At 39.5% G+C, this 12,394-nt stretch overlaps 2 protein-coding genes across 35 annotated transcripts in view; one reads left to right on the forward strand and one right to left on the reverse strand.

Annotated features, from left to right (window-relative positions):
- The window catches only part of LOC127372309 (butyrophilin subfamily 1 member A1), a 113,110-nt gene extending 102,737 nt beyond the window's left edge, over positions 1 to 10,373 (forward strand). For 12 of the 31 annotated variants that reach the window (XR_007886581.1, XR_007886589.1, XR_007886590.1 and 9 more), the window contains 4 exons: positions 3,790 to 4,663; positions 7,918 to 8,238; positions 8,404 to 8,511; positions 9,133 to 10,373. Coding sequence is in view for 1 of the 31 variants with exons in the window: in XM_051415873.1 (XP_051271833.1) it covers positions 4,603 to 4,663; positions 7,918 to 8,238; positions 8,404 to 8,511; positions 9,133 to 9,197 (555 nt within the window). In the remaining 30 variants the exon portion in view is untranslated. Of the gene's footprint in view, positions 1 to 3,734; positions 4,664 to 7,917; positions 8,239 to 8,403; positions 8,512 to 9,132 lie in introns of those variants that run through there. The other 19 variants (XR_007886591.1, XR_007886572.1, XR_007886577.1 and 16 more) reach the window with 7 other exon arrangements.
- LOC127372303 (Fc receptor-like protein 5) overlaps positions 1 to 12,394 on the reverse strand; it is a 75,207-nt gene that overhangs the window by 1,906 nt on the left and 60,907 nt on the right. For 2 of the 4 annotated variants that reach the window (XM_051415862.1, XM_051415865.1), the window contains exon 2: positions 1,868 to 1,903. The exons of 1 other annotated variant lie outside the window; for it this stretch is intronic. In XM_051415862.1, coding sequence (XP_051271822.1) covers positions 1,868 to 1,903 — 36 coding nt within the window. Of the gene's footprint in view, positions 1 to 1,867; positions 1,904 to 3,014; positions 3,122 to 12,394 lie in introns of those variants that run through there. One more of the 4 variants, XM_051415863.1, reaches the window with a different exon arrangement.

Raw genomic sequence — 12,394 nt, forward strand, 5'->3', positions numbered from 1 at the left:
TGGTTAAGAGATAGAAGACACATGGGGAAATACATAGAGCAAAACAGGATGGGGCTTATTAGTTTGTTCCAATCCATAGGCTATCCAAAGCTGGTTTCAGTCCATAGGCTGTTAAAGGGTTCAGAAATTATTTTGTAGAGCGAAATCAGTCCAAGCAGAGGGCCATAGTTCAGAATAACAAAAGGTGCCCCCTAGGGTTCCATTTCGGGACCTATTTTATTCTCTGTTTTTATAAGTGACAGTAAGGAGATACAAGCAAAAATACACTTTTATGCTAAGGACGCAGTAATTTATACACATGCTTTATTTCAGTCATTACAAACTTATCTGCGGAGTCTAAAATTGGTTTTAAATGCTCAGAAGACAAAGTTCCTGGTCTTCTCTAAGAGTTGCTTGATGATTTTAGTATTTTCACATCTGATTGTAAATCCATAGAAAGGGTGCCCTCGTACAAGTACCTGGGTATCTGGATAGACGACAAGATTTAATTTGTACATATTGCTACTCTAGATAGGAAGCTCCAAGTGAAAATTGGTTTTTATTTTAGAAATAAATCTTGAAATCTACTGGTTTTTCCGTGATTGATTACATTGACAAATTGTAGATGCATGCTGACTCCTCCACTTTATGGAGCCTTGTTTCAGTGTAAAATGCATCTCTATGCTTCATTAGAAATTCAAAGTCCCTCACTCACCATTGTGATGACCCCACCCCCCCTCTGGTTGGTCTGGGTCTTTTCCCCTTCTCTCCAGGAGACAGAGTGGCAGAGGGTGTGGCCATTAGATGGGCTACACCTGGTGTGTCCTGGGTGCTGCTCTTTATAAACGGCTGGTTGGTGATCATTCTCTCTCTCCTCTTCCACTCAGCAGGTTCCTGGTTTGTTGCTGTCTTTGGTTTTTGGATAGTCTTTGGAGACATGCACCACCTTTTGACACACACACTTCGCCCATGTCCACACACTCCCTCACTACACTACTGACCTCACTGACGTACATATACATATTGTGACTTGTGACAGTGAATATTGTTTAATTAAACTTCTTTTTGTTTAGAACACTTACAATCTCTGTGAAGTCTCCCTTCTTTGTCATAATCCTAGAGCAGGTTCATGACACCATTGCATCCGTTATGATTTGGTCGGTGGATTTTTTTTTTTAAATATTGTTTTTGGGGCTTTTTCTCTAGAAGACAGCTGAAGAGAGACAGGAAAGGGGGTCAAGAGAGGGGATGACATGCAGCAAAGGGCCACAGGTCGGATTTGAACACTGGGCCGCTGCAACAAGGACTCAGCCTTGGTACATGGGGAACCAGCCCTACCAGATGAGCTAACCGGGCGCCCCAGAGGGCTGGACATCGTTGACCACTTGCAGAGAACAGCACTGCACATTTTTATTTATAAAGCAATACTGGGTAGATTTCCGGAATATCTCTGTAACCTGCTCTGTGTCAGTTCTGGTAGCTACTGGTTGCTTTTTAATGTCCCACAGATTCTGACAGATCTGGGGAAGACTGCATTTCTCACAATGCACCTTGGTCATGGAAATAATCTGCAAAAAGATTATTATTAAATTATTAAAATGTGGATTTATATCCATTGATGAATTTAAGTGCATCATAAAGAATGTGGCAACACTTTATTGTGGATTTTTTTGTACATCATATTGTATTTTAATGTTGTGATTTTGTACGGTTGCTATCTCTGCCATGTCTCTCTTGTACAAGAGATTTTTGATCTCAATGGGACTTCCTGGTAAAATAAAAAACTAAAATACACCAATGGAGCCCGGAAGTTCTACGAGTCACACACTATATTTGTTATAGATATATTTCCTGTTGGTATGAGACGTGTCAGGGTAAGTTTACTCACCTTGGTTTGTTGGGCAGCTCAGCAGTGACGTCACAACTGAAGAGAAATGAAACTGGTTTGAGGTTTCACACGCATGTTGGTTTGGTTGTGGTGTACTGATGCAGAATGAGGACATCTACAACTTAATGATTCTTTCCTGTTTGTTGCCTGAATATGTGTACTGGTAATAATCATAAAGTCACAATAATCTTTTGAGCGGTTTTTGGGGGCCTAAAGAGCAAGCAAGCAAAATGCATTTTTTTCTGCTTTCCTGTTAATTGAGCCCTTAGATTTATCTTATAACCCCTTCAGGAGGGTCCGATACCCCAGTTTGCAATGGTCTGTCTTCGGATGTAGAAAGGGGTGACTGCAGTGTTCTGAACACAGAGACCTGCTGTTCTTTACAGAACATCCATTATATACGTATCTGGTTTTATTAAAACATTATTAGGTTGTTGTGCTCAGAATGAATCAAGAGAGTTGATTCATTCTGAGATTAAATAGATCAAATTAAATAAAGCAGAGGTTGAGAGATTCTGACTTTTAGTCTCCTGTACTCCAAATACTACATTTTCCAGGATGCATTTACAGCATTTTTCACAGGTTGAGGCAGTGGTGTAATTGTGCCTGGAGAAGTGCTCTTAATTTATGCCCCGATTTTGATTTAAGCAGCCCGTCCAGCAGAGGATAAACTTCCTGTGTTATAGACAGTGACATGTAAGACAACTCTTGTATATTTGCATACTGCTGGCCAAAAAATGGGCCAGTGTTATTTGCACATTATGACTTCTGTTACTTGCTTTGGAGTAAGGATCTTTATGAAATTAAACTTATCTACGGAAGATTTCAAAATCAATACGGGCCCACAAACAGGTGGTATTTCTTAAATTGGACAACTGTGTTGCCATCCTAGGAACAAAACCAGCTCAGAGAACGCTACTGAATGATGCACAAGGGATTTAGAAGATGGTATACCCAGTGCTGACTGAAATATAAATGGGTATACTCCAGTAAACTGTGCCAAAGGAGTAGTAGAAGTAGTAAATATAAAACTGTGGGACACTGCAGACAACTGCAGACTGGGTCCTCACGCAGACAGGAAGGTGATGTCAGTAATAACACTGTAACACCCAGACAGACACCCCCCCCTCACCCAGAGTGTACTTACAGAACAGCCACAGTAGAGATGTTCCCTCCATCCTAACACTTGTTATATGAGATCTATAGTTTGATCAGTTCATGGTAGAATCAAGTAAAACCCTCCTCCTTCCTGTGACTGTGTGACTGTGGCTGGCAGTGTTGTGGTTTCCTCTCCTCACACTATTATGAGAAAGATTTCTTTGTTATTACAATAAAGCAGATACATTCAGTTGGAAACGAGGCTCTGAACCGTAACAGAAAGTGAAGAGAGAGACCCACAAAAAAAGAGCAAGACACCATTAAATCTGCACGATGCCTTCACTGACAGTTGGACTAAGTGAAGGATGTTTGTGAATCTATAAACTGAAGTCACACTTAAAGCTTCACTTTTGGACAAATTTACTTTGAGTTTCGATTGGTTGTTTTTGTAGCTGCGTGTGGCCAATATCTCAGCATTTCTTTCATTTCTGTGTAAAAAACTAAATTAAATTGTTGTTTTTAAAGTTCAGATTACACTGTGAAACCAGTTAAAACCATTCTTTATCAAGATTTATCAAGGATTTGAGTAATCCACTGGAGTTCTACAAGTGACCTGTGGGGGGCAGTGTTTGTTGCATCTGGTTTAGGATTTCCTTTATTTCCTCAAAGAGTGAAGGAGAGTAAAAGAAGAGATCGATGTGTTTCAGGATGAAAATGTTAAACTGAGGGACAGTCAGTGAGTGTGTGTGTGTCCAACTCTTCCTCACAGGTTAGTTAATGACAGACAGTCAGTGAGTGTGTGTGTGTCCAACTCTTCCTCACAGGTTAGTTAATGACAGACAGTCAGTGAGTGTGTCTGTGTCCAACTCTTCCTCACAGGTTAGTTAATGACAGACAGTCAGTGAGTGTGTCTGTGTCCAACTCTTCCTCACAGGTTAGTTAATGACAGACAGACAGTGAGTGTGTGTGTGTCCAACTCTTCCTCACAGGTTAGTTAATGACAGACAGTCAGTGAGTGTGTCTGTGTCCAACTCTTCCTCACAGGTTAGTTAATGACAGACAGTCAGTGAGTGTGTGTGTGTCCAACTCTTCCTCACAGGTTAGTTAATGACAGACAGTCAGTGAGTGTGTCTGTGTCCAACTCTTCCTCACAGGTTAGTTAATGACAGACAGTCAGTGAGTGTGTCTGTGTCCAACTCTTCCTCACAGGTTAGTTAATGACAGACAGTCAGTGAGTGTGTGTGTGTCCAACTCTTCCTCACAGGTTAGTTAATGACAGACAGTCAGTGAGTGTGTGTGTGTCCAACTCTTCCTCACAGGTTAGTTAATGACAGACAGTCAGTGAGTGTGTGTGTGTCCAACTCTTCCTCACAGGTTAGTGCAGTGAGGGATTGATGCAGGAGAACTGGGACAGCGGTACAAAGGTTTGCTGTGGATTAAGAAGAGGACATGCTGGATTCAGTTTGAGCCTTTATTAAATGTGAAACTGTAAATGGAAATGTGAAATATAGCAGGGGCTGCTTTTACCTGAAAAGGGGGCGGGGCCATGACGCGAGCAAGTAACCGGATGAGGAGCTCTCACCTGAGATTGGAGGAGGAGCAGACAGGTAATAGATAGATACACTTTATTAATCATAATGTTAAGGACAACGACCCTGTTCGTGTTGCTGTCGATCCTCCACGTTGTGGCTTCACCTGGTGAGTTATTACGTCATTCAATGTGTTAACATTTGTGTTTTATGGTCAAACCGGCGCACAAGCTAACAGGCTAACGTTAGCCTAAGGCAGACGTCAGAGGCAAGAACAGAAAGTGACGGTAACCGGCAGAAACCTAACGAGAGCAGGAAATACGACCAACCCCCAACACAGGTCCGTGTATGTTTCTGTCATTGGATGTTCCTTTCAGAAACGGGGATTAAAAACAGAAAACGAGTGGTTATTTGATTTTCGTTTTAAAATACAAAGATTAAAATTGAAATACAAGGCGTTTTTCTTTTTCATGGTCAGAAAGGGATGAGCGAAATATAAAAAATATTCGATTTTCATTTTCTATTTCATATAACAAAAAATAAAATCACTAGAAAACAGAAACAGAAAAAAGGCCTGTTGTTTCATATTCTGAGACCGGATGTTGTCATTTACAGGACGGTGCTGTGGAGAAGAAACAGTAGACTAGTAGACTGCGGTCAATCCAGCCGTGAGTCCGATCTCCGTGGTCAAATCAGCCGCACTTATATTTAGAGTGTACAAGTATTCTCAGCATTATGGTAAATGCGGAGAAACAGCGTATTTACTTCCGGTTTTCAAAATAGAGGTATTTAGAACAGTAAGCTATAATTAAAATATGTTACATTAAAGTGTTTCATGTGCCCCTGATGAATAAAAAAACACTTTATGTCAAGTATCTTTACTGCACCAGTGTGGAGAAATGCCAAAATAAAAGTCTCATATTTATGCCTCCAGAGATTGCATATTTGACCATATTTGAGCTACCGTAAAAACATATTGCTCAGTGTTTCCTGGCTACTGATAGTATATTTGACTTTGACACATATGAGACTACAAGTATACTTAATATCAAGCATTTTTACTGTACCAATGTGGAGAAATTGAAGAATAAAAGTCCCATATTTATATTTCCAGATTCCATATTTTCTTATATTTGAGCGACTGTAAAAATGTAAACTGTATGTGGAACCACCTGCAACAGCTGTCACACTGAATAATATAAAAATAATATGTGAGGAAGAGACAGTAGGTACAATGGTGTTTTGAAGTTAAAACTAATTATTTTTCCCTTTTACCTACAAATGGACACAGCAGAGCTGCAAAATAAGAAGAATGTGGACTGGCATTGCATTTTGTGTGAAAAGTGAACAAATTAGAATTGTGTAGGATTTTGTGTTTAGTGTTTATATTATCAAGATGTTATTAAACAGTTGTGTGAAATTTTGTCATGATTACTGCAGCATTATTGAAGTATAATGAAAATGCTTCACCCATAGCCTGAAATATTGAGCAATATGTTTTTACAGTAGCTCAAAATATAAGAAAATATGGAATCTGGAAGTATAAATATGGGACTTTTATTCTTCAATTTCTCCAAATTGGTACAGTAAATATGCTTGATATTAAGTATACTTGTAGTCTTAGATGTGTAGAAGTAAGATATATTATCCATAACCAGGAATTATTGAGCAAAGTGTTTTTACAGTAGCTCAAATATATGAAAATATGCCACATGGAGGTACAAATATGGACTTTTATTCTTCAATTTCTCCACATTGGTACAGTAAAAATGCTTGATATTAAGTATGTTTGTAGTCTCATATGTGTAAAAGTCAAATATACCATCAGTAGCCAGGAAACACTGAGCAATATGTTTTTACAGTAGCTCAAATATGGTCAAATATGCAATCTCTGGAGGCATAAATATGAGACTTTTATTTTGGCATTTCTCCACACTGGTGCAGTAAAGATACTTGATATAAAGTGTTTTTTATTCATCAGGGGCACATGAAACACTTTAATGTAACATATTTTAATTATAGCTTACTGTTCTAAATACCTTTATTTTGAAAACCGGAAGTAAATACGCTGTTTCTCCGCATTTACCATAATGCTGAGAATACTTGTACACTCTAAATTTAAGTGCGGCTGATTTGACCACGGAGATCGGACTCACGGCTGGATTGACCGAGTCTACAGCCTACTGTTTCTTCTACACAGCACCGTCCTGTAAATGACAACATCCGGTCTCGAATATGAAACAACGGCCTTTTTCTGTTTCTGTTTTCTACTGATTTTATTTTTTGATATATGAAATAGAAAATGAAAATCAAATATTTTTTTATATTTCGCTCATCCCTTTCTGACCATGAAAAAGAAAAACGCCTTGTATTTCAATTTTAATCTTTGTATTTTAAAACGAAAATCAAATAACCACTCGTTTTCTGTTTTTAATACCCGTTTCTGAAAGGAACATCCAATGACAGAAACATACACGGACCCACAGCCTTTGGGTTTACCGTGAATACGGTCGGAAATGAGGAAAGACCTGTGTGTGTTTGATGTTTAAACTCTGGCAGCGGACAGCATGAAAGCAAACACCTGGAGACCTTACACCCAGCTCTGTCAATAAGCCACTGGACTTTCTGCATCAGATACTCGATGAGTATCTCCAACAGGCCGGTCATTCAGTGAGCGCGGCATCAGTAAATAAAAACACACCGTTAGCCTCGGACACACACCGCCACATCACAAGGTGCAAAAAACCATCACACAACAGCAGAGGAGCGAATACTCCGGCAGCATTGGACATGGTCACAGTCATAGGTGAGGAAAGAGACACTGAATACTGTCCCTCTGTCCAACGACACGATGGGGAGACGTTTATCTGACATTATAGACGACCTCCAAGAACAACTCACAGAACATCTGACAGACAAACGTTAAATAGAAACAATGTTGTTGCAAATTTTACACAAAAAAAACCCAAACGTTAAAAAGTCAGTTTAAAGTTGCTGCAGATGTTATCTCAGCTCATTTTATTAATCCAGTTTGATAATCAGGTGATTGTATGCAGAATGCTGGTGCCAGCAACTCATACAGTGGTTTGTACAGATAGATAAATAAATATGATCAGGTTCTCAATAGTATTCAAATTCAGGGGGCGTGAAAAAAATTCTGTCCTCTAGGGGGGCATGACAGAAAATAATTGAGAACCACTGCTGTAAGGGACCCCAGTAACTGCGTCTGTGGTTGTCATAGTTACCATAAACATAATGACCATGTGTAAAATGACTATATATATAATGACTGTATATACAGTATAATAACAGTGTATATAATGACAGTGTGTATATAATGACTGTATGTGTGTGTGTATATATATATATATATATATATATATATATATATATATATAATGACTGTTTTATTTTCTCCTTCAGACCAACAGAACGTTACAGCTCATCCTGGAGACAATGTTGTTCTGAAATGTGAGGCTCCCAGAAACACAACAATCAATGTTGCAAAGTGGAAGAAAGATGGTCTCAGTAAACATGTGTACTTCAACCGAGACGGGCACTCCATCGAACCACGTGACCAGGACCCATCTTATATAGGGCGGGTGGATCTGGTGGACCGTGAGATGAAAGACGGTAACCTGTCTTTAAATCTGAAGAATGTGAGCCACAACGACACTGGAACATATGAGTGCAGCGCTGATAAAGTCACACTGGCTAGGGTTGTCCTTAACGTTACAGAAGCAGGTGAGATGTCACTGATTGTGTTCATGGAACCGCTGCACACAATGTGGAATACACAGGCTCTATTTTAGTAAAGGGTTCCCTAGAAAACTCCTGGGAAATGTTTTCTTAAAGAGCGGGAATCCTGTGAATACATTCATTCACGTGTCTGCTTTCTGCTCTTCACAGATCATACGGCAGTGGCAGTGGCAGTGGCAGTGACAGCATTTGTTTTTTTCGTTGCATTGATCATGATATATCGAAGACTATCTAAGAACCTCAAGTGTGGCCAGAATGGTAAGTCCCACTTGCTGCAGTCTGGTTTTAATTTGTGCTTCAGTTAAAGGTTATATATGTGACATTCACTGCCACTAGATGGCACACTAGAGCTCAAAGCAATGGGCGCTTCCACCCACCAGACTCCATTCACAAAACCAGTCATTTTACCCAGCAGCTCTTAAAATACCCTTTACTGAAAGTGGACAGAAACAGAACAATGACAACATTCAGTAACACAGATGATAAAAACAGCGGTTTACTCTACTCAAAGCCACGTTGCCAGGACGACAGTACAATGCTGCTATATTCATGCTCTAAAGCTTGTGTGTATATAACCTTGAAATAACATGTTTGTTCACACCCAGTTTGAGTTCTTCATTTAGTTTTAGTTAATAACCTTAGTGAGCTTCATTTAATGGTCAGAAAACTGTGCTGTAGAATCTGACCCCCGATCAGGGTCTTGCTGTTATTATTTATTGTTATAAATACAGAAATGGTGGCCTGCACACACTCAGACGTTTTGTCCTGTAAATCTCTGCAGGGTTGTTGTGAATTATACATTGAGGGGAAGAGCAGGAGACTCAATATGGTGTGTGTATTTATTTATCAATCTATCTGTGTGTTTATTCTGTTTTCCAGATGTTGCTGTTCTGTTCACCAGATGGTATGAAGGCTTTAAGCAGGTCGTAGAAAAGCTCATATAGGGTGATGATAATGTATAGAAAGTGGCCATCCTAGAAGATGACAGTACTATTGACTCCTGATTACACTTCATCAGTAATCATTGAGTCAGTCAGTATTTTGCTGAATCCAGCGTGCCTCAGGTACACCCCTACCTGTCTGAATTCTTGCGGGTTGAAATCGAACCTCCACGTGTTCTTTTTCATGTTGCTGCTCTACGTCAGCTCCTCGTGTTCACTTTGTTTGAATGCTGTCTGTCTGCAGCTCCAGTCTCTTCACATTAGCCTTCAACCAGCTGATGTCCTCATACTGGCTGCGAACCTTTATGCACTTTGCTTTGCACTGATGAGCTCCTGCACTTAAAAACAAAAAGTTGTTCATTTTAGAATTCAATGTGTCTGATGTATTTTTTGTATTTTTGTATTTTCCATTAATTCTGGCTTTCTGTTACGGGTTTTGTGTGAAGAACTACAATTTCTTTGTTGCAGCAGTTCTTTTATGAAAGCTGCTCCGGAGATAGTGTTTATTACATTAAGCTTTACTTTCTACTGTCTCCATTGTGTCACTTCATTTGTGTTACATTCATACAGATATTTTCACTCAGCTTGTCTTTGTTTAAGTTCCTACTAGAAAGCTTCATTCTGTGTTAATTCTGGCGGTTCCTGTGGACAAAAGCAGTAATCTTTCTGCTTCCTCGTTTTATTGATTTTAAGGTAAATCTGACCTGGTGGCAGCCATTACTAATAACTGATGGCGTTTGGGTCTGTAGGTCATATAGCAGCATCAATGTTGAACTGTATAAGGGTTTAAGTACAGATTCCTGTGGTCCTGAAATATCTATATATAATGAGAGCTCATTCCTCTGATCACATCTCACAAACTACCTCCAGATTAGCTTTGGATACTTTTTATTAATAAAATGATTATTATGTAGAGTCTGCAAAAGTCTGTTCTATTTCCTTCTTTGGACCTTGGATCAGTACACATAGAGAACCAGGTACAAATGATCCTTTTTGAGAGAGAAATGTCTAGAGCTGATGTTTGTGTAGGTGGACTCTGTATTAGCTTTCTTATCAATGTGAGAGTGAAGGTACAACATTATGGAAACAAACTGCTCATTGAATTAACACCTGAAAGTGCCATTTGCTGTTATACAGAGCCTTCAGTCATGACCAATAAAGCTGCTCTTTTACAGTAAAGCTCAGTTTATTGCTCTTGTTTTTATTATATTTTCTTTGTGGTCTGTAGTTTCAGCAGTCAGTGACAGATAGACACACACAAAGGGAAACCAATTACAGCACACTGCCATTAGAAAAGAAAATGAGCTGATAATTATTATTCAATACCCACATTATTATAGGTTTGTTATGCTCAGCATCTTTCTAATGAATCTAACAAGCACACCGTCAGAAATAATCTACAGATTTTTTACAGATAAAATACAGATTTTGAAAGCAGAAAATGATTCAGCTACCATCTTACTGTCTCTGCCTGGCTGAAGGGAGGAGGAGGAGGAGGAGGATGTGTGAGCAGAGAGAAAATGATGGTAAACAGTTGTTCTTGTTGGAGTGGATTTCTTTTTTCCACACGCAATGATGGATGATGGATAACTAACCAAAACCAACTAACCAGCACACAGACGGAGGTTGTGTGAGTGAATCAGTCGTTCTTTGTGTTATCTTACTGTATTATTGGTGTGGATGCATTTGTGTGTAAGTTTCTGCTTCTGTGTCCAAACTGAACATTTACAACTTTTGACTGTTTACAGAGAGGCAGAATTTCTGTTTGGTGTAGTCTGTTTAAGTTATTTAGTATTTTTCTCTTCAGTATCATCATCATTATCTGTAAGTAACACTGAAATTCCACTGGACACGTACGACGCCCTGTCTGAGACGCAGTTTGGCTCAGATCAGTGTTTCAGCTTTAGTTTTCAGTCCTACTGTCCTGTCCATGATACCTGGTCCACCTCAACACAGAGACAGACTACAGCATTTCATCCATTTACACACAGCCAGTAAACGCCTCGTCCTTCCCCTGTGTCATTTTTCTCTGCAGCAGCTATGAGAAAACTGGTTTATCGGAGGACGAGTGAAGTGGTGAACCCACAGACAAAACCACATGATCCCCTAAGAGCGAGACAAGAGACGCTCATTGTTTGGTTTTAATTGATCCAGTGAGATTGAAAAGCTGCCGAGGTTCTTGTAAAGCGAGGGAGCCCAACCAGTGGATCACAGTGTCAGTCTGTCCACACCCTGCACATGGATGTTGTTGTCTCATACTGCCACCTGCTGGTCAGCTCAAGACATCACTACAGTGCTCTGGAGGCAGTAGAGCTTAGACACTGAGCGCTGATTGATCAGCTGCACTATAATCAATTCTGATGAAGTCTCACAAAACCAATCATGTCTCTTGAAGCAGACGAGAAACAGAAGACAAATCATTTTTAGACAGAATCGAAAGAAGACGATGTCTTTGTCATGATGAAGTCAAAGTGTCATTTGTTAAAGCAAAGAAGAGTCGTCCAGGACGGCGACTCACAACCTCTGCGAGGGATCTCACAGCTCTTTCTGCAGCAGTCTAACCACACCCATTCCCCTGGCCCTCCCCACACTACAACAGCCTCTTTCCAGTCGGGTTGCAGAGAAAATGAAGGTCAGGTTGTAAGACACAGGCTACTACTGAAAGTGCCACAGGTTGCTGGTTAATACTCAACACACAGACCATGTGTCAGCTGTTTCCTTTCTGACTGACAATGAGGAACTATAGTCACATTTATAGAGCAGTTCATTAATTAATGAGAGAGACATAATACTGAGTAAATGCTATGTATTCCCTCATTACTTCACCATCATCTTACAGTTACTTCTCTTTGTAGCAACATCAACATACATATTATACTGCCAACTAAAATGAGATTCGTTTAGTGAACTCCTGTTTTTGTCTGAATGAGGTGAACTGACTTAATGAACGTTAATGAAAATAGAAATCTGTACAAACTGCAAAGATGTGACACAACGAACCGAATCAGACCTGAAGCACTGCGATGCTCTGACCTTCAGACAGACCAAAAATCACATCGTCACAAGTTTTATAATTAATTCTTGTGACTCATCACATTCACAATATCAGTCATAAATAATTCCAATATGATTGTTATGCTCTTTTGTAATAAAATAAATGTTTTACTGACTTTTGCATTCTGCTTTTCTCTGGATTAGTT

The sequence above is a fragment of the Dicentrarchus labrax genome, unplaced genomic scaffold (assembly GCF_905237075.1).
Source record: "Dicentrarchus labrax unplaced genomic scaffold, dlabrax2021, whole genome shotgun sequence".
NCBI classification, from domain to species: domain Eukaryota; kingdom Metazoa; phylum Chordata; class Actinopteri; family Moronidae; genus Dicentrarchus; species Dicentrarchus labrax.